Source organism: Emiliania huxleyi, assembly GCF_000372725.1.
Source record: "Emiliania huxleyi CCMP1516 unplaced genomic scaffold EMIHUscaffold_24, whole genome shotgun sequence".
Classification (NCBI taxonomy): Eukaryota; Haptophyta; order Isochrysidales; family Noelaerhabdaceae; genus Emiliania; species Emiliania huxleyi.
Window position 1 is genome coordinate 281,896 of NW_005200250.1, and position 25,454 is coordinate 307,349.

Below are 25,454 nucleotides of genomic sequence, written 5' to 3' on the forward strand. Positions count from 1 at the left end.
ACGTAAATAAGAGCAAGAAGGAGACGTACGAAAGAACAGGAGAGAGAAAACAACAAACTTCCGCCGAGTCGAACGGGATGGCTGTAACCGCGTCATCTTCGGTCTGCTTGCTATGCCACGTCCTCCCGCCACGCTGCAGGAGGAGTTCATCGCGAACTTCCCTCGTTCCGCGCCCCCGCTGCTCCGCTGGCCGCTCAACACAACCCGCAGCGACACGGGCGGCTTTGCACCATCAGTGCCGAGAGCCTCGCGGCCCAACTTTGTCCTCTTTCTCCAGGACGACCAGGATGAGTTTCTCGGCGGCTGGTCGCCGATGAAGAAGGCGCAGGCGCTGCTGGCCGATTCTGGCGCGCGTGCTACGAACTGGTTGATCCACACGCCCGTATGCTGTCCGAGCCGCGCCGAGCTCCTCACGGGACGGTACTTCCACAATGTGCGCGAGGCGGTCCACACCGGCGGGTGCATGCACATCGACGAGAGGCGCGTCAATCCTGTGTCCTTCGGCGCGGCACTGGGCTCAGCGGGCTACACGCTCGGCTGGTTCGGAAAACACATGAATGTCTGCCCCCACCGCCCGCCGCCGGGCTGGGACTGTCCGACATGCGTGTGGTTCGCAAACGGCGGGGGACGTGACGCAGAGCCGGGCGGATATCTGAACGCCTCCTTCTCGCACTTTGTGGGTGGGAGCGCCGTCGGACCAGATCGGTACCACCAAACGGCGGGCACCTACGTGGCAGATACCGCCGGCGAGTTCTCAGGATACTACACTTCCGTCATTGCAAACAAGTCGATCGCCTGGCTTCACTCGGTGGCCAGAGGCACGAGGCCATTCATGCTCACGGTGGCATCCAAGGGGCCGCACGTGCCCTCGACGCCCGCGCCGTGGTATGCCAGGGGCACCTACATCGACGGGCTCGCGGCGCCAAGGACAGCCGCCTTCAATGCGTCCCGGGAGCAGCTCTCACACCACCACTGGCTCATCGCGCAGCAGGAGCCCATCACGCAGGAGCAGGGCGCCGTCATTGACGAGCTGTTTCGCAACCGGTGGAGGACGTTGCTCTCGGTCGACGATGCGATTGAGGGCGTGCACGGGGCGCTGCAGCAGCTCGGCGTGCTCGAGTCGACGTGACCCGACGCTGCGGGTGGACGCTGGCCTCGCCCGTTATTCCCGTGACGCGATCCTCCTGGCGGCCACAGGTACATTTTCGTCACCTCTGATCACGGCTTCAACCTGGGCCAGCACCGGCTGCCGACATGCAAGCTGAATGTGTACGATCACGATCTGCGCATCCCAATGGTCATCCGAGGGCGCGGCCTCATCGCGTTCACCATTCCGACTCGTGACGTCTTGGAAACCCGCGCCTCGTTTCCCGTGCAGGCCGGGCATCCCACATGGCCTCCGCTTCCCCCAGCCCGCCTCCAACGTGGACCTTGCGCCAACCTTGCTCGGGCTCGCCGGCGTCCCGGCAGAAGCCACCGCTCACATGGATGGCCGCTCCATCGCCCGACTCGTGATCCCCTCGACTGACGGCCCTGCTCTCCCCGCCAGCGCCGCAGCGCACGTCCGCGCGCTTGCCGGGGCCGAGGCTGCGCCGTGGCGCACTCACCACTTTATTGAGTACTACAGCCTCGGCTCAGTCGTCCGAACCGAGCACCTCATCGACGACCCCAATTCGAACACGTACCGCGCGCTCCGCTTTGTCGGCGACGCCCGCCACGGCGACTTTCTGTACGCCGAGTTCACGGCGCTGGCCGACTGGAACTTTTCTTCGGTGGGCTTTCACGAGGCGTTCGACCTGACGTCCGACCCCCACCAGCTCAACAACGTGTTTAGCTCTCTGAAACGGGACACGAAGGCGGAGCTCGCCGAGAGAGTTCGCCGCGAGTGGCGGTGCAGCGGGCAGAGGGGGAAGCTGGCGTGCGGGTAGAAAAACGCGGGATGGATAAGCGGAGAAGCGAGAGACGATGAGAAGAAAGAAAAGAAATCAAACAGTCAGAGACCACCCGAGTTGGCCGAGCGAGAGGGGAGGGGGGGTGGAGGGCTGACGCTCTGGATTTTGTTTTGACGCTCTGTGGGGTGTGACGCTGTGTATGACCCGAGACAGAAAGAAAGAAAAAGAAAGCGGACAGTAGAAGCTAGGGCTGGGTCGAGCTCGAGGACAGACGCGTCCCCACCTTTGCAGAATTTTGTTTGACCCGAGAGCCGCGATGAGCGATGCAGCGATGGAACTCCCACTGAATTCACAAACAAAACTCTGTCTGAATTCTTTTCCCCAGCGCCCAGGTGACAACAAACCGTCTGCACGTCTCGCGCGCGCGTGAACAGGGCTCCAGGCCCCAAATGACGTGTGAGTGTTAGAGTTGTTTGGTATTGCTAAAAATCTCTCTCCCAGGTGTACCTGAGTGGCTGAGTGCCAGTGGCAGTACCGAGTGTCGTGAGAGGGAGTTTTGTCGTAAAAAATCTTTTCCCAAATAAAACGGACGCGATTTGCCATAAATAATAAATAATAATAGCGGCGCTCCTAATTCTTTTCCTGGGACTCTCACACGAGGCAAGTCGTGATGGCAGATCTTCAGGCCGAACTGAGTACCTTGGGATCGAACCGCAAACGAGAAGAGCTGGCTGCTGATGACGGCCTGTCAAAGCGCGCGCGGATCGACGCTGACCCTGCGTCGGATGCACACACCGCAAGCACCATCGAGGGCGGCGCTGAGCCAGAGGCTGGCGCGCCGCCAAAAATTGACGCTGCTGCGCCGACTGCTGTGCCACCTGCCAGCGGCAACGGTGCCGAGGCGCCTGCTGCCGCGGCGCCAGAGGCTGCCGCGCCACTGCCTGCGCCGGTGCTTGCGCCTCCGCCACCCCAGCCTATTATGCAGCCGCCGCCGCCGTATGGAGGCTGTGGCGGCGGCGGTTTTTACGGCGGCTACCCGCCGCCAGGTGGTGGCGGCGGCGGTGGCGGCGGCGGTGGCGGGCAGGTTTGTAAGGACTTTGTGAACGGCGTGTGCCGGCGGGGCGCGGCTTGCCGCTTCCAGCATGTGGCAGCGCCCAACGCCCAGTCGCAGCAAACGGCCCAGGTTTGCAAAGACTTCCAGAATGGGCTGTGCAACCGCGGAGCTTCCTGCAAGTTCAGTCACGAGCAGGGTGCGGGCCCCGGAGGCCCCGGCGGTCCTGGCTTCGGTGGTTTTGGCGGCGGCGGCTTCGGAGGCGGAGGGTTTGGCGGTGGCGGCGGATACGGCGGAGGCGGGTACGGTGGAGGCGGGTACGGTGGAGGCGGGTACGGTGGAGGCGGGTGGGGCGGAGGCGGGTACGGTGGCGGCGGGTACGGTGGCGGCGGGTACGGTGGGGGCGGGTGGGGCGGAGGCGGCGGCTATGGTGGCAATGGCGGAGGCGGCTTTCCTGGCTTCGGCGGCGGCGGGCCGGGCTACGGCGGCCCGCCACAGGCCGGAGTGTGCAAGGACTTTATGAACGGGCGGTGCACGCGGGGCGCCTCGTGCAAATTTGCGCATGAGGCGAGCGAGCGAGCGAGAGAGGGCGAGGCGAGGGCGAGGGCGAGGGAGAGAGATCGTGCGTTGGGACCACCGGCCCCTCCCGCAGGCGACCGCGCCTCCCGCGCCTCCCTACCCTCCGCAGGGCACGCCGAACGAGACTCAGCAGCCGGTGTGCAAGGACTTCCAAAATGGCGCCGCGGCAGCAGCCGGCACCGGCGCCCTGGCTCGCTCCTCACCCCGGGCTGCTGCTCGAGTAGGCATGTGCTCGCGTGGCGCCTCGTGCCGCTTCCGGCACGAGGCGGAAGGTGGTGCAGCAGGCGGCGCGCAGCAGTGCGGGCCCGGCATGCAGGGAGGTGGGATGGGCGGCGGCATGGGCGGCGGCATGGGAGGCGGCATGGGAGGCGGCATGGGAGGCGGCATGGGAGGCGGCATGGGAGGAGGCATAGGAGGAGGCATAGGAGGAGGCATGGGAGGAGGGATTGGAGGCGGCATGGGAGGAGGCATGGGAGGAGGCATGGGAGGAGGCGTGGGCGGAGGCATGGGCGGCGGTGCGCAGCAGGGCGGACCGGGCATGCAGGGAGGCATGCAGGGAGGAAGCTTTGGTTCGCGCTCTCCCCTTCCGCGTTTCGCCCTCCCTCCCCTTCCCCCCAATCCCCCCCACCACGCATGGACACGGCACCGTCCAGAGCCGCGCGCTTCGAGCCGCCGCCGCACCCATGCCCATACCCACCCTCGCCATCTCGCAGGGGCGCCGCCTTCGTCGGACCAACCTCGCTGCCTCGACTTTCTCTCTGGCCGCTGCACCCGGGGCGACTCATGCCGCTTCAGCCACGCGGCGCAGTGATCCAGGCGGATGGAGGGGCCTCATGGGCGGCGTGGGCACACTCGTCGGTGGCACAGAGAACAGGGCTGGCGCATGTGGGCGGCCGGACAGACTGGCTCACGAGCGCTCTCTAGCTCTGCGGCACAAAAACACAGGTGTGTTCTAGCATCTCGAAAGTCACACTGCTACTTTGCAGTCATTTCACGTTGTGGGCTCCTGTCTTGTCAGCCTGACCGAGATTTTTGCAAACTCGCCCTCAACCCGAACGCCGTCCCGCGGTCCTGTCCACCGAGCGTGCCCGGGCGGGAGGAACGGGTCGGGTGGCACGTCCGTGGTGAACTCGACCCCGCTCTCGCCCTCGGGCAGCGGACCAACCCACGCCTGTACCTGCGGAATGTCGGAAAACTGCCTTGGACGGCCCCATAGCTCGCTCGTCGCGGCCTGGAGATCTGCGTCCTCGTCGGTTTGAGTCGGGCTGCGCAGGCGGTGGAAGGGCCCATAGGACATCACCGGCGCGTCTCACTGCCTGCTGGCACGCGTCCGGCTGCGGCAGGAGGCACGACGCAGGGAGCAGTAGGGCTAATACGTACGAGCTCGTAGATGAGCTTTCACCTGCCTGGTCCGGAGCTGCGGACGTTCGTCCAAACTTACCCTGAACCTTCTTTTGTAGAACGCAGAGAGCAGCCTCGCTCTCAATCCTAGAAGTCGAAGGATTGTGAGCAGCACTCCTCGCAATCGTAGCATCTCTGTAGATTGCTAGCACCTACGCTCGCAATCCTACATCTTCTAGGACTAAGAGCAGCTCCGCTCCCAAGGTGACTGGTGACGCCTACGACTACTACCAGCGCGCTCGCAATCCGAGCATAGTCTAGGATTGCGAGCAGCTATGCTCACAATCCTAGCAACATGCCTCCGATTGCGAGCAGTAGCGCTCGCAATCCTACATCTTGTAGGTAGGACTATGAGCGGCGGTGCTCAACACAATCGTACCAGATCCAAGGATTGCTAGCAGGCGCACAGAGGGCGCTCCCAATCGCTCCAGCCGCGAGCGCTTGTGAGCGCGCCGGGACGGTCTCCTCACAATCCAAACAGTGGCACTGCGCAACAGCAGCCTGGCCGTCGCCCCAGCCCCTCTCTCTTCTCTCGCCGTAGCCTCTCCGCCAGCAGGAGGCCGAGAAAATCGACTCCCGCCACCATCCCCGTCATCCACCGGGGCCTCCTGCTGTGGCGCCCACGGGCGCCACTACAAGCGGGGGGTTCAAGTGTGAGCGATGACCGGGAGACGAGCCGCTCTTGCCTAACGGCCAGCGCTGCTCCGTCGGCCCGCCTCGTACGAACCACCTGAAATCCCAACCGACATCGTTTGTGTCCATGTCGTCGCATGGACCCTCCGGGTCCGGCGCGGAGCGACGGGAAGCCCACAGAAACGAAGCATCCAGCTAATAGATCGAGTCCCAAGCTGGAAGCACCGAATCCAGGCGCCCCTTGTTCCCAGTTTGCTGCGCTGTTTTTGCCAGCCAAAGCGATACACGTGCATATGGCACTGCGCCGCGTGAGTGGAATCCTGCTCGCTGGCGGCGCCCGCGCCATGTCGACCTCCGTCCCAACCACCGGCATGCCTCCGGGTCCGTTTCCCGTCGGCGTGACTACCGTGCAGTTTTCCGACGGCAGCCGCACCGACCCGGACAGTGGCGGGCCTCGCCAGCTGCAGACGGAGATCTGGTATCCCGCGGCGAGCGAGGCCGCCTCACAGCCGCGCAACCTGTACTCGGAGTTCCTCAGCCGCGGCGTCATCCCCGGCTCGATCGCCGCGGCCGAGACGGACGACGCCATCGGAGGCTATCGGGAGGGCCTGACGATTGAGGAGCTCGACCGTACGTGGCCCAACCAGGCGGTGCGGGACGCGCGGCCGTGTGGCGCGTGCAAGAGGCCGTGGCCGCTCGTCATCTTTTCGCACGGCTCCGGCGCCTTCCGCGCCAGCTATATCTATTGGACCGAGTTCCTCGCCTCGCACGGCTTTTGCGTGGTCGCGTGCGACCACCCGGGCTCCGCGCGATACACGCAGGTCGGCGGCGCGGTCGTCAAGCCGGGCGGCACGCGCTCGGCGCGCGCGCAGATGGAGGCGGACCGTCCCGCAGACATGCTATTCCTGCTGGACTGCATGGAGGCGCTCTCTCGCGGCGCAGACTCGCGGTTCGCGGGCAGCCTCGCACCTAGATGAAAGAGTGGTCGTGCGCTCCCACGGGCGGCCGAGAAGAGACACGCACTCGGCCCGTTCCATCGGGTTCCCCCCCTCGGCATCGTGTGAGAGTGTCCACAGCGCGGTCCTGTGCTCCCACCCGCTCACATCGCAGGCCGCGTCGACACCGACCGGACGGCGCTGAGCGGCATGTCCTTTGGCGGCTTCTCGACGGCGGCGGCGATGGAGGTGCGGGACCCGCGCGTCAAGGCGGCCATCATGAAGTGCCCCTCCATCGCCATGTCGGGCGGCGGCCAGCTGCACACGTCTGCCCGCAAGGACCGCACCACTCCGGTGATGGTGATGCTCGGCACGGAGGACACCGTGATCGGCGAGGCGGGCAACGCGGCGGGGCGTGCGTACGTCGAGACCCACGAGGGGCCGGCCGCCCTCGTCGAGCTCGTCCGCGGCGGCCACGTCAGCTTCACCTCGTGCGCGCTCTACAACCCGGCGTACGGCAACGGCATCGGCGAGAGCAAGAGCCTGAGCCGGCCGGGCGAGACGTACACGCCGCTCGAGATCGGCGAGCAGCACCGGATGGTCAACAGCTACGGCCTCGCCTTCCTCAACGCGCACCTGCGCGCCGACTACGCGGGCGAGGCGGGCGCCGCAGCCTCGGCCGGCGAATACAATGCAGAGTACCTCAAGGCGAACCGGTTCGACGCGGCGGAGCTGCGTTACGCGGCCAAGTGAGCCTCTCAGGCTGTGCCATCAAAAGTGTTTTTCTCTTCTTCGCCTCGGCCAGACTGGTGCGGCGTCGCAGGCGACACACACACATATGTCGCTTCTCCCGACCGAGTCTCGCTCCCGCGACCCGGTGAGCACCGACTGGGACGACATTCAGCGCCGGCTCGGCAACCTGCCACCGCTCGAGGAGGCGGCGTCGGCGCTGGCGTGGGAGCCCGAGGAGGCGAGCGACAGGGCGCTGCAGCAGAGGCTGGGTCCCGCCGAGGGTGGCGCGCCGGGCTGCTCCGATGACGCGTCGGCCGACACGGATGCGCTCGAGCAGTGGCGCGCCGAGCGGCTCGCTCAGCTCAAGGGCTTGGCGGGCGGTTTCGGCACGCTTGTGCTCATCACGCGCGAGCAGTTTGTGGCCGAGGTGAACCGCGCCGGCGACGGTGTGGGCGTCGTCGTCTTTCTGCACAAGCCGAAGCACTACCCGTCGGCGTACATGGAGGTGCTGCTCGAGCGCCTCGCAGCCAAGCACCGCGCCGTCAAGTTTTGCCGGATCGGCCACCACGACTGCATCCCCGACTACCCCGACGCCAACCTGCCCACGCTGCTCATGTACCGAGACGACGACCTGCTGCGCCAGTGCGTCGGGCTCGCCGCGTTCGGCGGGGACGCCTACGGCGTCGACGACGTCGAGTGGGAACTCGCCGAGGCCGGGCTCGTCAGCACAGACCTGCCTGCGAACCCGCACGCGCAGCGGCATCGGTGAGGGAGTTGTGTGTGGCGAGCAGTTAGTAGCGCGAGCAGCTTTTTCTTTTCTTTCGCTGCCCTCTGAGAACACGCCGCTCGATGGACTCCATCCCTTCGATGGCTGTCAAGGAGACGGGGTCGGAGGTCAGCGCCTCGATAGAGGAGACGAACCGCGTGCGTGCGGAGCTCGGTCTCAAGCCGCTGGCCGAGGGGAAGGGCTCCAACAAGGAGGCCGAGGCGGCCGAGCGCGGGCGCAAGCTGGCGGCGCAGCGGAAGCAGGAGGCGGAGGAGGAGGCGATGCGCGCCAAGCTGGAGGACGCCAAGCGGAAGCGGCAGCTCCACGCCAAGGTGAGCGGCAAGGGCATCGGCGAGCAGCTCGACGGCGAGGAAATGGACTCGGCCGCGGCGTGGGTGGCCAAGTCGCGGCGCGGCGAGGAGGTGGCCAAGGCGGCGCGGTCAAAGGCGCGCGCGGAGGGGCGGGCGCGGCCGAAGGGGAAGGGGAAGCCCAAGCCGGCAGGGCTCGGCGAGCGGTACGACGAGATGGACGAGGAGTCGCAGCTGAGCGGCGCGCTAGTGGGGCACTCGACGGACGATTTCAAGGCGGGCGAGGACGTCGTGCTGACGCTGGCGGACGAGTCGATCCTGGACGAGAAGGAGGGGAGCTACGCGCTGCGCGAGGGCGACGAGCTGCTCGAGAACGTCTCGATGGCCGAGCAGCAGCGCCGCGAGCGCGCGCGCGACGCGGCGCGCGGCGTGCGCGAGCGCGACGACCCCCTCGGAGGCTCGTCCATCCTCGACAAGTACGACGAGCCCAAGGAGCGGGCGACGGTGCGGCTGGACGGGTCGGGGTCGGTCGACGAGGCGCGGCTCAAGAAGCTCGCCGCCGTCAAGCAGCGCCTCGCCGCGCAGCAGGCGTCGGGCGGCGTCCTCGCCGCGCACGACTTGAGCAGCGGCGGCGCGGCGGCGGCGGTGCCAAAGCTGGCGGTGGGGGCGGACTACATGACGAAGGCGGAGGCGGAGGCGGCGGGGTTCAAGAAGCCGGCGCACCGCGAGAAGAAGAAGCTGCGCAAGAAGTCGCGCGCTTCGGCCGGCGCCCTCGACCTCGACGCGATGGCGGCGGCCGAGGCGGTCGGCGGCGGCGCGTCCAACCTCGGCTCGCGCGGCCAGCGGGCGGCGCGCGCCGAGGAGCGGGCGGCGGAGGCGCAGGCGGGGCGCGACGAGCGCGCGCAGAGATTCGAGCGCGCGCTCGAGATCGCCGAGGGCCGTGCGGCCGAGCGGCTGCGTGGTCCGGCGGCGGCCGGCGGCGGCGGCGGCGAGGACGTGGAGATGGGCGAGGCGGGCGAGGCGGAGGAGGAGAGCGCGGAGGTGGACGCGGAGCTGTACTCGGCGCTGGCGCGGGCGCGCCGGGTCGGCAAGATGACGTCGGAGCGGCGGTCGGAGGACCACGCCGCCGCGCGGCTGCAGGCGCAGCTCGAGGAGGCGGAGAGGTGGGCGGCGGAGCGGAGGGACGAGGGCGGGATCCCGGCGGGTGACGACGCGCCGCCGCCCGAGGGATCGATTGAGTTTTCGGAGACGTCCGAATTTATCAAGTCGGTGCAGGCCAAGGAGGAGATCGACGAGGCGGCGGCCGGCTCCGACCTCCCCTCGGTGGCTCGAAAGCGCGCGCAGGAGGCAAAGGAGCGCGCGGGCGACAAGGACAAGGACGCGGCGGAGGGCGGCAAGGAGGACAAGGTCAAGGTGAAGCAGGAGAAGGCGGGCGCGGCGGGCGGCTGGGGCGCGGTGGGGGAGGGCGGCGGCGGGCACGGGAACGACGACGACGACGACGACGACGACGACGACGACGAGGATGAGCAGCTCAAAGGGTTGCACGACCGCGAGGTGTCGTCGGGGCTGGCGGCGGCGCTGCAGATGGCGCGGACGCGCAACATGCTGGGCGAGGAGAAGGAGGCGGCGGGGCGGATGTTCGACTCGAAGGGCGCGGGGCTGCACAACTACGAGGAGGGCAGCGAGGCGGAGAAGGGCGTGCAGCTCAACTACTTCGACGAGTACGGCCGCAAGATGACGCAAAAGGAGGCCTTTCGGCAGCTCTCGTGGAAGTTCCACGGCAAGGGGCCGTCCAAGAAGCGCAAGGAGAAGCGGATGGCGGCCTTCGAGGCGCAGATGACCGAGCAGAAGGACGACCGCGCGATGGCCTACATGGGCGTGCTGCAGCGGGCGCAGCAGTCCACAAAGTCGGCCCACGTGGTCCTGACTGGCCAGCACGCAATCAAGGCGTCCGAGGCGCGAAGCGGGCCGGGCCTGCCGGGGGGGCGGAGGCGGGCTTGGGCTGCCGGACACCAGAGCGTGATCTGTCCGTAGGTGACGGCGAAGCAGCGCAAGGCCGACAAGCCCGCGCCAAAGAAGCCAAAGCTCGGCTGAGGCTGGCATCGTGCGGCGCCGCGGGCGTTGGCGGCGGAGCCGGTGGGGACGAATCCGCCAGCGCCCAGGCCGGGCTTGCGAGGACATGTAGGCACTTGCGGGCCGGGCGCCCGCAGTGCCGCCAGTACGCTGAACGGTTTGCGTGGGGTTTCGCGCGTGTCAAAGTCGGCAGAGACTCGAGGTTGGACACAGTCCTGCTGCTGCTCACACGCTCGTGTCGTCTAACGAGACTCGAGAGGCGCGCGCCCAGCTGTGGCGAGTCGTCCTGGAGAGAGCCGCGGCCGGAGGCCCCGGAGCCGGGTCTGTGGCTTGCCTCTAAAAAGCGGAACATTATGCTGTACGCAAACAGCACATAGCTATAATCACTACGGTAGACACCGCGAGTGCGCGTTTGTGGTGCATTACCGGCTCGGCGCCATGCCCATGGAGCCCGCCCCGCGGCGGGAGGGGCGGAGGGAGCGCGATGCCGATGCGCGATGGTCTGGGCCGCGGTATCCACACGGTCAAAGCCGAATCAGCCGCATGTGAGGCATGCGCGCGCTTCGCCGGCCGCGTCCCAGGCCCCCGCCGCTGTCTCCCTCCCTCACTTGGCGTTGATCTCGGAATAAAAGACCTTCAGCTTCTCCTGGATTTGCGGAAGCTGCTTCTTCAAGTAGCGCAGCGCCATCTGGTGCGAGCCATCGTTCGGCTCCTTCGCGCTCCATTTGACCTAGGGATATGGGGCGTCGGACGGTGGATGGTCGGCCGGTGGTGTGCGCACTCCCGCGTAGCGCGCCTCATAGGCTCCATCAGACACGTCCTCAGACACGTAGGGCAGAATCAGTGTGCCCTCCACGTCGTCGTAGTCGACAGAGCCCTGCCATTTCAGCTTCACGTCGAGTTCGTAGGCCACGATGCGCTTTCCCTTCCGGTTGGAGACTGATGCCTCGCCCGTGCAGCTCTCCAGCCCAGTCACCCGCACCCAGCCCTTGTCGGGCACGCCAGAGGCCTCAACGCCGACCAGCAGCGCGGTGAGACGCTCCTTACACCACGGCAACAGGTCCTGCTCGCTCCAGTGCCACTGGTTCACGTTCGCCGCATCCTCCCGAGGCGCTGTTGCGCCGGCAATGATGCGCTGCGAGGAGGCGTCGGCCAGTTTCTGCCACAAGGCTTCGGCGGTGGCGTCCTGCAGCGACGTCTCTCTCGCTGCGGATAGAAACTTCTCCTTGGTGACGAATAGGGAAGCGGTCTTGTCGTTCGAGGCTGCCATGCGGATTTCCGACCCTCCTGGTCAGGGTTTCCGTGCTGCTTGCCAGCCTGCCTGTCGTGTGCCGCGCGCCCCTCACTAAGGGCGTAGACCTTACCCTGACAAGACGCACAACAAGCACACACGACAAGCAACGCGGTCTCCGGTCGCTCTCGAGGTCTCGCCTCACACTCGTCGCCGCGAATGGTTGGGCAGGTTGCTCTCATGCTAAGCGCGTAGTCTACGCCCTTCTCATGCCAGTTCGACGATCGGCAGCCTCACCGAAGGTCGCGCCGCTGCGCAGCGAGAGCCAGGCTCGCCCGGCGAAGGTGACCAGAGAGTGAGTGCTCAACAAATACCAGAAAAACTCAGGGAGCCTCAGGGAGTGCCACTGCCACCACCCAGGCCGCGGGAGCCGAACGGCTGCGCCGAGGACAGCTCCCTCAGTGTGCTCCGCGGCCCACCAGTGTGCGCCGCGGCGCCGTCCAGCCACTTTGGCGGCCAGCCACCGGACGAGTTCTTCGACTCTGAAGGACAGAAAGGTACCGTCTGAAAGGTATTTTCATGCTCTATTGACTGGCGAAAAATCCCCCGCCAACTGTTTTCACAGCGGGCGTGATTCACACCGAAGCATGAGCAAAGCATGGGCTGGGAAGAGGTTACCCAGTCAGTACTCGTACACGATCGCGCCGTGAACACAACTACTCGAGTAACTGACGGATCCGATCCTGACAGTCGCACGCGCCGCGCTGTGGCGCGTGCGACTGTCTTTCTTTGAAGTCAAAGTCGAATCAGAGCGGCGTTGTCCTGAGTTTTCTCCCCCAGACCGCCCAACCGGGACCGCTCCGGGACGCACGCCGGCGAAGCACCATCAAGAAGCTGCTGTACGGCCCGCCGGCATCACACTTTACCACTCAGAGCTCGTCCCGGTCCGGCACAGCGATCCTTGGCCTCCGGAGGGCCCCCGGGACGCGGTCGGGCGATCTGGCGTATGGATTCCCCACCCAGGGCTATCACCACTGGCTATCACCTGGACCCATCAACAGGCACCTGCCCGGGGGGCGGCGCCGAGGTCACTAACTGTTGTTCACACCGCTGCCCAACCATTCTTGCAGCACAGTAGGCGAGCCCAAATCACTCTCTAGAAATCACTGAGTCACTGTGAGAGTCGTCGTGGTCTTTCTTGTTGGTTGGGTTTCAAAATCCTCATCGCAAACCCTTGTCACACACAGCACACACACGGCAGAGAGTCCCCTCTTACGCGCTACGCGGGAATGTAAGAGCAAAGAGCCACATACACTGAAAATCATAAATCTCTCTCCAATCTGGCACGGTCCACACGCGGGCCACACAGGTTCAGCCGCGCGGTACACAACGAAAGGAGAGATCTCTCTACATACGAACAAGTTCACGAAAAAGCGTACACTCGACAGAGGGAACTGTCATCTGACATACAGCATCCCAACCTAGTCAATGCAGGGAATCTCGTACACCCCTTCGACCACGGGGTAGGGGAACCAGACCAAGAACTTCATCAGGAGGCCCGTGGGGGCGGGCTGCAGCGGGAGCTCGTCTTCGCCGCACGGCGCCCACTCTTCCGCCTCGTCGAGCGGGCGGCGGAGGACGCGGCAGTTGATCCCGCCCGCGCCGTCCTCCTCGAGGCGCACCTTGGACTGCACGGCGGTGTGCCTCCACTTCTCGTCGCCGACGACGCCGGGCAGCGTGTCGTACTCGAGGACGAAGGACTCGTTGGCGGCGCGCGCCTCTGCGAGCATGCGCCGCAGCTCGAGGCCGGGGACGGTGTACACCGGGAAGGGCCTCCCTCCGTCCCAGTGCGGGAGGTGCCTCCGGATCCTGTGCGAGCCAAACATGCGCATCACGGTCGGGTGGTACTCGTGGCCGATGTGCCCAAACGAGTGGAGCATGTCGCGGATGCCGGGCCGCAGCTCGTCCGTCACGTTGCACGGGTAGAGCGCGTTGAGGTAGTCGCTCGAGCAGCTCGTGATGCGGACGACGCCGCCGCCAAACCCGTCCGTGCCGCGGCTCCACTCCCACTGCTGCAGCAGCGAGGTTGGCATGAGGAGGTGGTTAGAGCCGCCGTGCTCGCGGATGTGCGAGAAGGGGCTCGTCGCAGAGATGTCCATCAGGCCCAGCGTCTGCGCGCCGAACACGTAGAAGAGGACCGCCAGCACCCAAAAGGCGCCGTTTGCGCGTAGGAGGCGGCTGGCGAGCCCGCCGACGGCGCCCAGGCCGATGGGCCCCGCCTCCGCCCACGCGGCCGCGTGCCGCATGTCGAGAAGCACGACTCTCGCGCCGATGAGGCAGAGGATGGTCTGGGCGGGGATGCCCCAGTTGATCACGATGCCGGGGTCGGAGGTGAGCGAGGCGGACCAGGCCGCGAGGGCGACGGAGGCGACCCGGAACGCGAGGCCGCTCGAGGTCCTCGGCGCGCTCACCACCTCGGCCAGGGCCACCGTCCACGCCTCGGGCATGACAAAGAAGAGGCGGGTGTAGCAAAACACACCGAAGAGCGGCACCGCGTTCGGGTGCGGAGTGATGCAGATCGCGTAGTGGAGCATGTTGGATAGCACGAAGCCGGCGCGGCGCATGGGCCGGCTGGGCAGGAGGAGGAGGACGCCGATGCTCATCTCTCCGATGATCGTCATCCACGGAGCACTACCGAGAGCTGCGGTCACCAGCCACGGCGGGAGTAGGCCCTCCGGCGCGAAAGTGGCCAGCAGCGACGCGATGTAAATGGTGCCGCACGAGACGGTCGGGTCGAGGAAGCTGGTGTTCATCTTCCAGAAGCCGGCTCCGATGTAGAAGAGGCTGATCATGGTGCGCACGAGGTCCTTCGTCTGGTCAACGACGGCGGTGGCGGGACACAGCAGCAGCGTGACCACGCATGCGAGCTCGAGTGCGTTCGCCCAGTGGCAACTCTCCCAGATCATGGGCGACTGGACCACGAACATGGACACGCGCACAAGCATGGAGAGGCTGACGAGGAGCCGAGACGGCACGGCCAGGATGGCGAGCCAGAGAACGCACTGTGCCCAGAACCAGACGGGCGTTTCGACGCACTCAGAAGGGAAGAAGCTTTCGCAGCCCGGCACGAGGAACATGTTGCCGTAGATGATAACGAACTCAGTGACCGCCCACAGCCGCGCGTAAGCTCGAAGGAGGTCATGCTGAGAAGGATGCGGCACGGCCTTGCTCGGTGCCATGCGCCGAGCTTTGAGCGCGCCGCGCCAGAGCCGAGCGCGCCGCGCCAGAGCCGAGCGCGCCGCGCCAGAGCCGAGCGCGCCGCGCCAGAGCCGAGCGCGCCAGGCAGCCGCTCACTCCCGGCGCCCCAAAAAAGAATTTTATGCTCGCCCACAACACTGGGCACGGGACTGGCGTATCCTATGCGAGAGAGATCCCCTGTGCCCTGTGCCCAGCCCTCTCCGCGCGGCGATGCGCCCTCCCCCCTCGCTTTTGCAAAATCCTGCAAAGGTGGGGACGTGTCTGTCCTCGACCCAGCCCTAGCTTGGGATGTCCGTTGTATTTATTTATTTATACGGGACTGGCGCGCACTGGCACTAACACAGGTACACCACGGGAGCCAAAAAGAATTTTACGACAAACCCCCCTCGCACGACACCGTACGGTGCTTCGGTGCTCGAGCGCGCTCAACATTGTGGTCGTTCAGGGCGGCTCGCACAGACAGCGCCCGCAGGCACACACACACACACACACACACACACACACAGAGAGAGAGAGAGAGAGAGAGAGAGAGAGAGAGAGAGAGAGAGAGAGAGAGAGAGAGAGAGAGCCCCTTCCCCTTCCCCTTCAAGACCGCACGGGCGAGGACACGCGCAGGGGCCGCACCTCTAGCGAAGCCCACAGAGTGGGAGACTCCTATCACCGCCCTGCCACCCACGTGAGCCTTTTGGCCGCCTCTGTCAGTGTGCCCGTGGTAGTGAGAGACTGCTGGTGAGAAGCCGGAGGAAGGTCGCTAGTCGAGAGAGATCGCCAGCGGAATAGGGAGTCCACCGTGCTGCGAGCCTGTCGCTGTCCCTTGTCAGGAGCAGGAGAACTAGGAGAGCGCAACCAGTAGGAGGCCCGCGCCTGCCCCCGTGCCGCCGGGTGCAACCTGTCCTATACGCGAGAGGAATCCCTGGGACCCTGTCGTGTGGGTGAACCCTGCCCAGCCCCCCTCCGTGTCGCGATGCGCTCCCCGCTCCCGTTCCCCTGTGTCCCTGATCGTCCTTACAAGATCCTGCTCGTGCAGGTGGGGACCCTGTCCTTCTCCCACCCCTCGTTTGGCGTGCCCGTTTTATTTATCTTTATACACCGGGTACGGGGCTGGCACTGCAAAAAAGAATTTCGGGCTGCTGACCCCTGGCCCTGGATGTGCGGTTAATGACTGCACTCCAAGTGCTCCAAGTGTGCATCCTAAGCAAAGCCCTCTCTCCTCCCCTATCCCTCGTTTGGGTTGTCTGTTTTCTTTCTTTCTTTCTTCTCACGACCCCGGAGGAAGGTCGCTAGACTGAGATGAGACCGCCAGTGGAGTTGGGATTCCACCGTGCACCGCGCTGCGAGCCTGTCGTGTCCCTTGTCAGGAGCAGGAGAGCCCACCTGGGAGAGAGATTTTTAGAAGCCAACAAGAAATGTGGCACACAGAGTGATTTGGGCTCGGCAGCTTGTCGACTACCGGCCGAAGCCGGAGTCGGAACCGTAGCCGAGATGGTCTTCGAGGGTGTCGAATATGTCATTCGCCTCGCTAGTGGAGCCGGTGCCGCATGAGTCGCGGTCGGAGGAGGAGTCGTCGGAGGAGTGGTCGGAGAACTCGCGCTTGTCGCGCCTGATGCGCTCTGCGAGGGGGCCGGGGTCGTAGTTGTCGTGCTCGAAGGCAACACTCCGCGCGGCGGCGGAAGCACACTTTGGTGTCGCCGTGGTCCGAGGCGCCGCCGGCGAGCAGCTGTTCTGCAGCAACGCCTGGACGCCCTTTGAGTACGATCACAATGGCAACCGCGACCTTTTCATCACCGGCTTCCGGGTAGAGCGGTGCTCAACGTACAACACTCTCGTCAAGTAGGTGCTGAAGTAGGTGCTGTTCGAAGCGTGTGAATGGCAGCAGTTTCGGCGGCGCGTATCCCGGCGAGCTGGTGCTGCAGACATTTTTGGAGGGTTCGCCCGATACTGGCTTCGTCTACACCTTGGATGGCCCGATTCGCGGCAAGGTGCGGGTGACATGCGAGCTCAGGCCAGGTGTGTTTGCTGTGCCCGCGTGCTGCTGCTGAGATGCTTCATGGCGTACGTAGCTATCACTACCGAGCGCATACGCGATCTGAGCCGCTGTTGAGCCGTTTCGCGGGCAGCCTGCGCGCGGCGGGGGGCGTCCGGCTGTCGCGTGTCGGCTGTGTGGTGTGGAGAAACCGCAATCGGCGAGGCCGCGCCGACACTGCCGACATGCAGCATGCGGATGCGCAGCCGCAGGCGGCCAGGGGCACGACTCAGAGCCCTCAGCGGGTGAGAAGATGACCGGGCGTGGCGCTCACTGGCGCGTGGCGGGTACTAGAAACAAGAACAAGATCTCCGCCCAAACGGCGAAATGAGAATCGCATACTCGGAAACATGCAGTAAATATTGGCGTTTCGACACTCGAGGAGAAACAGGTGAGAGAGCAGGGTTGCTACCTGACCAGCTTGAGCAAGCTCGTGTACGCCGCGTTCAGCTCATAGACGGACGGGCGTCCCGCCAGCTCCTCCTCGGTTGCGGCGTCAGGGTGCAGCTCGCGCGACCGAAGGCGGAACTGCGCCCGCAGCGCCTTTTCGTCCAGCGCGAGCAGGTCGTCCTCGCTCACAGCCTCGAAGCCCAGCAGCGCTAGGTCGGACTCGAAGAGACGGAGGCGCCCGAGCCGCTCACGCGCCTCGGCAGCCTGCTGCAGCTCACGCTTCTTCTCCTCCGCCGCATCGGCGTCCATCAGCCCGGCGGCGGCGGCGGCGTTGACGGCAGCCTCGGCCGCCTGCGTCGCCGCGACGTCGCTCAGCGGGCGCGGTCTCTGGACACGCAATGCTTCTTCTGCCGCCTCCCGCTTCTGCCGCAGCTCCTGGTCGCGCCGCTCCGCAGCCGCGCGCTCTGCCGCCGCCGCCTCTGCCGCCGCCGCGGCCGCAGCCTCAGCCGCCGCCGCCGCCGCCTCTGCCGCCGCGCGCTCGCGCGCGGCGGCCGCCTCGGCCTCGGCATTGGCCTCCGCAGCCACCGCCGCCTCGCGCGCCTCGCGCGCCTCGCGCTCCGACTTTGACTCGCCGAACAGGCTGGAGAGCAGCGCCTTGCCCGCCGTCTCTGCGACTGCGGCGCCAACCTCGATGCCGACGGCCACGCCAACCGAGCCGAGCGCTGAGAGCGGATTCTCCTTCTCCCACGCCTCCAGCGCCGCCGCCGCCGCGTCGAGGTCCGCCGTCGCCGAAGCCAGCTCATGCTCCGCGGCCGACGCCGCGGCGGCCGCCTCGTCCGCAACCTTTTGGGCGGCCGCCGATCGGCTTGCCGCCGCCCGTGCCTCTGCAGCGCACCTCTCCGCTGTCTGTGCTTCAGCCTCGCGCCGCTCCGCCGCAGCAGCCAGCTCGTCCTTTGCAGCCGCCACCCGCGCCTTGGCTGCAAGCTTGTCCTTCTGAAGCGACGCGGTCGGTGGCGGCGGCGATGGTTCAGGTGTCGCGATCGGCGCACGCGAGCGCGGACGCTGCGCTCGTGGGCGCAAAGCGACGTTCAGACCACTAGCTTGGAGGAGGAGGAGGGTGCTGACGGCAGTGAGGCTCATTCGCGTCATTTCGAGAACAGAAATACCGTGAGCGAAACTTACGGAGACAGGTGTTGGGAGTGTGAATACCCCACTCGTGTATATAGAGAGATGTCCCTGTTGAGTACTGTCCAATAGTCGAGATGCCTTGTTCCAGAGGGATGTGTCCTGGTGATCTTGGTGTGATCGCTCCTGTACGCCTCGGTACAGACCCTCGCTCCGTGTACAGCTCTGAGCTCACTACATGGTTCCTCCGGCGAGATTGCGGAGCGAGGAGATCGACGGCAACTCGGCCGTCGTGAGTGCTGGTGCGGTCGCTGCGATGCGACCGCACAGCTTCCCGGCTAGCGCTCGATACGGTAGCCAGCACCATGGACACCTGCGGGGTGTTGTGGTGGCGGGCAGGGCCAGAGCCCCTGCACAAAGTCTTCTCGGCACCTCGGCCGGAAGCCTGCTCGGCACCTCGGCCGTGCAGCCCTGCAGCATGATCCGGATGATCTCTGCGGTCTGTTCCTCCATCGGCACCCACCACGAGCACCTCGGCTTCGTGGGCACGGATCTTCATTGATAACTTCATCTCTCCTTCTCCACTGTATCGGCTCGCTATCATCTCCTGCGAGCCACCATCGCCGCCGCCGCCAGCTCTCGAGCCCGTCAAGTTCCCTGCTCGGGAGAATGTTGGACGCCTACTCTCACCGCCATCAACTCCATCGCCGCCGCCGCTCTGGACGATGGCAACCTTCTACGACCAGAGCTTTGCGCCGCTGAAATATGACGACGGTGGCACTCTTCTGTCCAGGATCGCGGCAACTGCCACATCGTGGGGGAGGCTGGGACATTGGTGCGATGTGGCGACGCTGCGTCTTTCGTCCGCGCCGAGCCTCCCAGTAAGCTAAAAGTACGTACACTGAAAATTCTATTGGACCCGCTGTGATTCGCGCTCGGTTTCTGGATTGCCGCGTCGAGCCTCCCGACGCACCAGCGGCGCCAAGGGGCGCGCCCATCGCCCCGCCCGCCGCGCGAGCTGCGCCCGCTCATCCCGCCGTCCCGCGGCGCTCAGCTCGGATCGCCGCGCGCGGCTGACCAAGCTCTACTACCCATGTTGTTCAATTGAAGACATCCAGTCGACCGCTCAGATAGTCTACTACCTTCCGCTTGAGCCCGGGAGACGGAAGGTCACATGCCACGTTCACTAGCTCGCGCCTCTGATCAGCGTGACAATTACTTGCTTCACACTCCGCTGTGTTGTCTGCCGCATCTGAAGACCGCGCAGACAATGGGGGAGTGTTGGGAGTGTGAATACCCCACTAGTGTATATAGAGAGATGTCCCTGTTGAGTACTGTCCGATAGTCGAGATGCCTTGTTCCAGAGGGATGTGTCCTGGACGGCGTCTCGTCGTGGTCCTTCAGGACGATAGCTTTGTCCCTTTCAGGACGATGGTGATCTTGGTGTGATCGCTCCTGTACGCCTCGGTACAGACCCTCGCTCCGTGTACAGCTCTGAGCTCACTACAACAGGGTTGCCAGGTGAGAGCGAATGGCGCGGTGGGCGAGAAGCCGCCGCCGAACGTCTCGTGGAGCAGCAGGGGTTGAAGTTGTTGCGCTTGACAAAGATCGCGTCGTGTGGTAGAAACCATGTTTGTTTGTGCGTGTCGCCGCGCGTGGCACGGGAGGCTGCGGGCATCGCTGCGGCAAAAGCGCCCGTCCTCTGCTTTGCTTTCGCCCGCGTTGTACGACAACTTTCGGTTTATCATAGCCGCCGAACTTTTCTTACCTCGCTGTTTCTTTAAAGGCGTCTCGCTGCTGCGTATTCTCGTATTATCGTCGAGTAGTTGCGTGGGGGCGGTACGTATTCTCGTATCACTAGCTAGTGTCGTGTCCACTAGCTCCGAGTAGAGGGGGGGCGCTCCGCAGCTAGGGGAAACACAAAGCGCAGACTAACCCTCGGAGAGTATTCTTTAGTTCCGAGTAGAGGGGGCGCTCCGCAGCTAGGGGAAACCCAAAGCGCAGACTAACCCTCGGAGAGTATTCTTTAGCTCCGAGTAGAGGGTGCGTTTTCTGCAGTTAAGGGGAAACCCGGTACACGGAGCCAACCCTCGGAGACCCGTGTTATGGCCCTGCGACCGCGCACCCCCCAGGGCTAGGGCTCTCTTGCCCGCAACCCGATACCGATCATCCGGCCCGCTGGGTGCGCTTCTTAGCTCCCCGGCCCTGGATGTGAGGTTAATGACTGCACTCCAAGTGCTCCAAGTGCCGTATCTAAGAATGTCACTTAGGTTGTGTCTTTTCTTTCTTTCTTTCTTTGACGCGAGGTGGCATGAAGGTTGCAGCGAGAATCGGCGAGGAAGTGATGAGAGATAGGAAGAGGCAGACGCCCAAGGGTGGGCGACGGCTAGCAACACACTCCTCTCCTTAAAATCCCCTGTGTGGTGGCGGCGTGCCGTCCGTCCTCCCATCCCTATCCCTGGTGTGGACGGTTTTTTTCGCGGTACCGCGGCGGGATATGGCGGGATATGGCGGGATATGGCGGGATACCGGGAGATACCGGGAGATACCGGGAGACACCAGGAGATACGAGATACGGGCAGATACGGGCAGATACGGGCAGATACGGGCAGATACGGGGAGATGCGAGGAGATGCAAGGAGATACGGGGAGATACAGTCAGATATTGGAGAGATACATCAAGATACCGCAAAAAAAACGTCCACACTAGGACTATCCCTCCCTTGGGTTGTCTGTTTTCTTTCTTTCTTTTTCTGTGACTTTTGTGGCGTGCTAGTCCGTGCCAGTCTGCTGTGAGAGGGGCTTTTATTCGTAGAATTCTTTTCTTGCATAATTCTTTTTCTGACGTTCCAGCCAAAGAATTCCACCTGGAAAAAGAAAAGATACTCCCGCGCTAGGCCGTCGGCCCATTGCACGCTCGCTCAGTGCACGCTCCTGAGTGCTGATGAGTTGTGAGAGAAGCTGCGTGAGGGCAGCTGGTACGCGGTGCAGGAACTTACCGGGTTTTATGTGGGCGCACGGTTTCTTTCCAGTGTCGATGCCAGTGACAGGCCAGTGCATATGTGCATTCAGTCAGACCCCAGAGTTGTGCATGAATGCGAAAGGTCGATGCCTGGGGGAGGGTGTAGAGGATGTAGAGTGTAGAGCGCTGTAGAGCTGTAGAGATGTAGAGCGCTCTGGAGCGCTGTAGAGCTGTAGAGCTCTACATCCGCCGCGTGACGAGGCGCCTGCGTTTGTAGAGCGATGTAGAGCGCGGTTTTGCTGTAGAGTTTGTTGTAGACAAGAGGCTCTACAGCCAAACCGCCGGGAAGGCAGTAACTCAAAGAGGTCGAGTCGCACTAATGGGGTGTCTCCGAGCTTACTGGAGCTCTGATGGACGGCCCTGACTATCCCTGACACACAGAGAGTCACTCTGACGGCACACAACACCCTATAACTGCGTCATGACCAGCCTGCCATGCGTCGCCGGTGCCGCATTCGTCGCAGTGCTTCTTTAGCAGGCGGTGGACTGTCGGCTGCGAGGACGGTCGCATTTTGCGCGAGGCGAGGCGAGCATTGCTGCGCGTTGCATGCGCCATGACTCGCGCCAGCGCGTGCGGGAGCCCCTGGCTGAGCGTTGAGTCCAGGCGAGTTGCGCTGGCCACTATTGCTACGCCGAGCCGAGCTCTGACGCGCCGAGGCGCCGGCCAGTCGCAGCCGTGAGGCATGCCACAGCAGCAGAGGCACGCCACCTGCCACCCATTGGGCGGGCAGACAGAAGGCCAGGGCAGCACTGGCAGGTGCAACGCGCCTCATGTCGGAGAGCGAACGGGCCTCGTTCGCCGCTTATGATGTAGAGTTTGTTGTAGAGATTTCACGTTGTAGAGCGCCTCTACATCGCTCTACAACGCAGGCGCCTCGTCACGCGGCGGATGTAGAGCTCTACAGCTCTACAGAGCGCTCCAGAGCGCTCTACATCTCTACAGCTCTACAGCGCTCTACACTCTACATCCTCTACACCCTCCCTCCAGGTCGATGCCTCCACGCCAAAGCGGCGAGCAAGCGAATAGAAAATAATCAAATGACGATCGGCCGTCGAACGATCCCGAGGCACGAGGGTCGTCGGTTGAGCTAGGGAGCCTGGCGATGGACGCCACCGCGACCCCTCGTGGCATCTCTCTCGCCGTCGGCGAGCTAGGGGCTCGCGGACGGCCGAATTAATATAGTGTACAGCCGTGAATGTGAACGAATAGTTTTTACCCATCTCACAGTGAGGTGTCCGTTTTTATTTATGTATTGAACGAATAGTTTGACGTGCGTCCGTCTGTCGGATCATCCGACAAGGTAGAGCGCACCCACGGCTTGTCTTGTTTTGGGGTCGAGGGACCTCACCTTTCCCCCCTTTTTGCAATTAACAATGCTTTGGAATCTATGTGTGGACATGACCTCGAGTGGAGCCCCCTCTCCGACGCTTGCCCCCTCTCCTGACGCGCACCCCGCGCAGACGGCGCTCCGGGACAGACGGAGCAGGCAGCGACCGCGCGCGCGGTCTCTGCTCCGCCCCTCCGTCCGTCGCGCGCGCCGCTGCCGCCGCGCCCCCCTCGCCGTCTGTTTCCCGCCGTACTCGAGTATGGTGTGCGGTGCGCGCAGCGCACACAGCAGCCTCCCCACCCCCCTACCCACCCCGTCGCGCCGCCGCCGCCGCCCCCGCCGCCGCCGCCGCCCCCGCTGTAGCGTTTGGGGGGCGACTGGCGACGGCAAAAATGCTTCCCCCCTTTCTTGGAGTTTACTTGAAAAAAGAAAAAGATGGGTGCGCCTGTCCTTCGCGCTTTGACCCTGGCTTTGACCGTCGGAGCACAAGAAGCATCAGAATCACGGGAGACCGGGCATCTGGATGCCCGCTCGGACCGCGCTCGTCCATCGCTCGCTCTCCACCGCGCTCAACCATCGCTCGCTCGCGCTCGTCCATCGCTCGCTCTCCACCGCGCTCGCCCACCGCTCGCTCTCCACCGCGCTCGCCCACCGCTCGCTCTCCACCGCGCTCGCCCACCGCTCGCTCTCCACCGCGCTCGCCCACCGCTCGCTCTCCACCGCGTTCGTCCAGCCCGCGCTCCGGCCGCTCTCTGCGGAGGACGCGTCCGACGTGGAGGCTGTGGTGGACGCTTCGGCGCGACGGCTCTTCAGCCTGTTCGAGCGCCACGGCAGCAGCGACTACATCGGCGAGCCAATGTCCATCACGGAGCACTCCGTGCAGACGGCAAACGCGGCGCTCAAGGCGGGCGAGACGGACATGGCCGTGCTCGCCTGCCTGCTTCACGACGTGGGCCACCTCTGCGGGCTGGAGGCGGGCCACGCGCCAGGCATGGGAGGCTGCGGGACGCCCGACCATGAGCGGATCGGCGCGGACTTCCTCGGCGCGCTCGGCCTGCCGCAGGACATCGCCTACCTGTGCCACCACCACGTCGGCGCAAAGCGGTACCTGTGCGCCACGGTGCCGGGCTACGAGGAGCGGCTCTCCGAGGCGAGCAGCGTGACCCTGCAGCACCAGGGCGGGCCAATGTCGCCGGCGGAGGTTGCGGCGGCCGACGCCGACCCTCGCTGGCCGCTCGTGCTGCGGATGCGACGGTACGACGAGGCGGGCAAGGACCCGCACGCAGCAGCGACGAGCCCTCGCGACTTCGAGGCGCCGCTCCGCGCTGCCTTGCGCGCGTCGGTCGTCCAGCAGCTCGACGCCGCCGCCGCCTCGCCGCTCGCGTACCCGCTCTCTCCCTTTGCAAGCGGCTACCTGCTCTCGCAGGAGCAGCTCCGCTTCTGGGACGAGCAGGGGTACCTGACGCTGCGGCAGGCGCTGCCGCCAGCGACGGCGGCCGCGCTCTCGGCGATGGCGGACGAGGCGGCCGCGCTGCCGCGCGGCGCGTGCTACCCGTGGCTGCTGCACGACGAGAGGTCGAGGGTCGACGGGGAGGTGCGGATCTGCCGCGTCGAGAACTTTGTCAAGCACCACCGTGGCTGGGGCGAGGTCGGGCTCGGACTCTTGCAGCAGCTCGTCACGCAGGCCTTCCGCGCGCCGGCGGTCCTCTTCAAGGACAAGATCAACTTCAAGGGGCCGGGCGGCGGCGGCTTCCTCGCCCATCAGGACGCGACCGCGTACGCGACGGACAAGCTCGCGACACGGCACATCTCCGTGCGGCTGCCGATCGACGACTCGACGGCGCACAACGGCCCGCTCGAGGTCGCGCCCGGACAGCACCGGCGGGGCATCCTCCCGCACGAGACGGGCATCATCGTGTCGGAGCAGGAGGCGGCGATGCGCTTCGAGCCGCTGCTCGTCTCTCCAGGCGACGTCGTGCTCTTCGACTCGTACCTGCCGCACCGCTCGTCGGCGAACCATAGCGACACGTGGCGCCGCTCCGGCTACTATACCTACAATTTGGCCTCCGAGGGCGACTTTCACGCGGCCTACTACGCGGAGAAGGCCGAGACGTGGGCCGCGGGTGAGGGCGGCAAAATCTCGATCACAAACGACTTTGGCGGCCACATCGTCTCGTGAAAGGTCGCGAGGAGCGCACTTCAAGTGCGTGCACAGTTCGCTGGCTTACTCCGCCGCCAGGACGGTCCATGAATGGGTGTTCGCTCCTCTGACCGAGTACACATAACCTCTCATTGGACCGGGCTCCCCGGGGCATGCTCCGTCGAGCTTTTGGGTGACTCGACGTACGTTACTATCACGTCCCGCTCTGGGGCACAGTAGCCGGTGTTAACTATCACGTCCCGCTCTCTGGGGTAGCCGGTGTGTTACGCATCACATACGTCAGTACTCGTCGCTCGGCTCAATTCACTTTTTCTGTTCCGCGCTGCAGCACATGGGGGCCACGCCCACGGCCTCGCAGGGGCTGAGGCTCCCGAGTCCCGTGGAAAGGAGTCACGCTCACGGACGACGGAGCGCCTCACGCGGTTCACGGCGGGCTGCAGATAAAGCCGTAGCAGGATCAGCTCCCAGGCCAAGTGTGGAGCACCAGTGGGCTGTCGGGCAAGCCGGCGTCCTCTCCATCCGGCGTCAGGAGCAGGTCTACCTGCG

At 65.0% G+C, this 25,454-nt stretch overlaps 8 protein-coding genes across 8 annotated transcripts; 5 read left to right on the forward strand and 3 right to left on the reverse strand.

Moving 5' to 3' along the window:
- Nucleotides 1-112: 112 nt before the first annotated feature.
- EMIHUDRAFT_100471 (hypothetical protein) lies at nt 113-1,928 on the forward strand (the record flags this gene model as incomplete). The annotated part of the gene is made up of 3 exons (XM_005778771.1): nt 113-1,125; nt 1,198-1,323; nt 1,379-1,928. 3 exons carry the CDS (start codon nt 113-115, stop codon nt 1,926-1,928), a joined length of 1,689 nt encoding a protein of 562 aa, XP_005778828.1.
- A 634-nt stretch (nt 1,929-2,562) lies between these two features.
- On the forward strand, nt 2,563-4,333 carry EMIHUDRAFT_205420 (hypothetical protein; the record flags this gene model as incomplete). The annotated part of the gene is made up of 5 exons (XM_005778772.1): nt 2,563-2,841; nt 3,034-3,142; nt 3,632-3,658; nt 3,747-3,842; nt 4,236-4,333. The coding sequence occupies 5 exons, from the start codon at nt 2,563-2,565 to the stop codon at nt 4,331-4,333; spliced, it is 609 nt and encodes a 202-aa protein (XP_005778829.1).
- A 1,516-nt stretch (nt 4,334-5,849) lies between these two features.
- On the forward strand, nt 5,850-6,533 carry EMIHUDRAFT_205421 (hypothetical protein; the record flags this gene model as incomplete). The annotated part of the gene is made up of 1 exon (XM_005778773.1): nt 5,850-6,533. The coding sequence occupies one exon, from the start codon at nt 5,850-5,852 to the stop codon at nt 6,531-6,533; it is 684 nt and encodes a 227-aa protein (XP_005778830.1).
- A 796-nt stretch (nt 6,534-7,329) lies between these two features.
- EMIHUDRAFT_450265 (hypothetical protein) lies at nt 7,330-10,730 on the forward strand (the record flags this gene model as incomplete). Its single annotated transcript, XM_005778774.1, has 8 exons — nt 7,330-7,988; nt 8,060-8,411; nt 8,484-8,672; nt 8,775-8,897; nt 9,027-9,101; nt 9,309-9,620; nt 9,852-10,214; nt 10,332-10,730. The coding sequence occupies 8 exons, from the start codon at nt 7,330-7,332 to the stop codon at nt 10,389-10,391; spliced, it is 2,133 nt and encodes a 710-aa protein (XP_005778831.1). The 3' UTR covers nt 10,392-10,730.
- Nucleotides 10,729-11,744, reverse strand: EMIHUDRAFT_353879 (hypothetical protein). Its single transcript, XM_005778775.1, has 2 exons — nt 11,167-11,744; nt 10,729-11,100 (listed from the first exon to the last, which is right to left on the reverse strand). Exons 1-2 carry the CDS (start codon nt 11,638-11,640, stop codon nt 10,975-10,977), a joined length of 600 nt encoding a protein of 199 aa, XP_005778832.1. The 5' UTR covers nt 11,641-11,744; the 3' UTR covers nt 10,729-10,974.
- A 1,338-nt stretch (nt 11,745-13,082) lies between these two features.
- On the reverse strand, nt 13,083-14,840 carry EMIHUDRAFT_450267 (hypothetical protein; the record flags this gene model as incomplete). Its single annotated transcript, XM_005778776.1, has 1 exon — nt 13,083-14,840. One exon carries the CDS (start codon nt 14,838-14,840, stop codon nt 13,083-13,085), a length of 1,758 nt encoding a protein of 585 aa, XP_005778833.1.
- Nucleotides 14,841-16,305: 1,465 nt separating this feature from the next.
- EMIHUDRAFT_100475 (hypothetical protein) lies at nt 16,306-18,412 on the reverse strand (the record flags this gene model as incomplete). Its single annotated transcript, XM_005778777.1, has 2 exons — nt 16,306-16,459; nt 17,295-18,412. 2 exons carry the CDS (start codon nt 18,410-18,412, stop codon nt 16,306-16,308), a joined length of 1,272 nt encoding a protein of 423 aa, XP_005778834.1.
- A 4,727-nt stretch (nt 18,413-23,139) lies between these two features.
- On the forward strand, nt 23,140-24,926 carry EMIHUDRAFT_205428 (hypothetical protein; the record flags this gene model as incomplete). The annotated part of the gene is made up of 2 exons (XM_005778778.1): nt 23,140-23,160; nt 23,508-24,926. 2 exons carry the CDS (start codon nt 23,140-23,142, stop codon nt 24,924-24,926), a joined length of 1,440 nt encoding a protein of 479 aa, XP_005778835.1.
- Between the last annotated feature and the right edge of the window lie 528 nt (nt 24,927-25,454).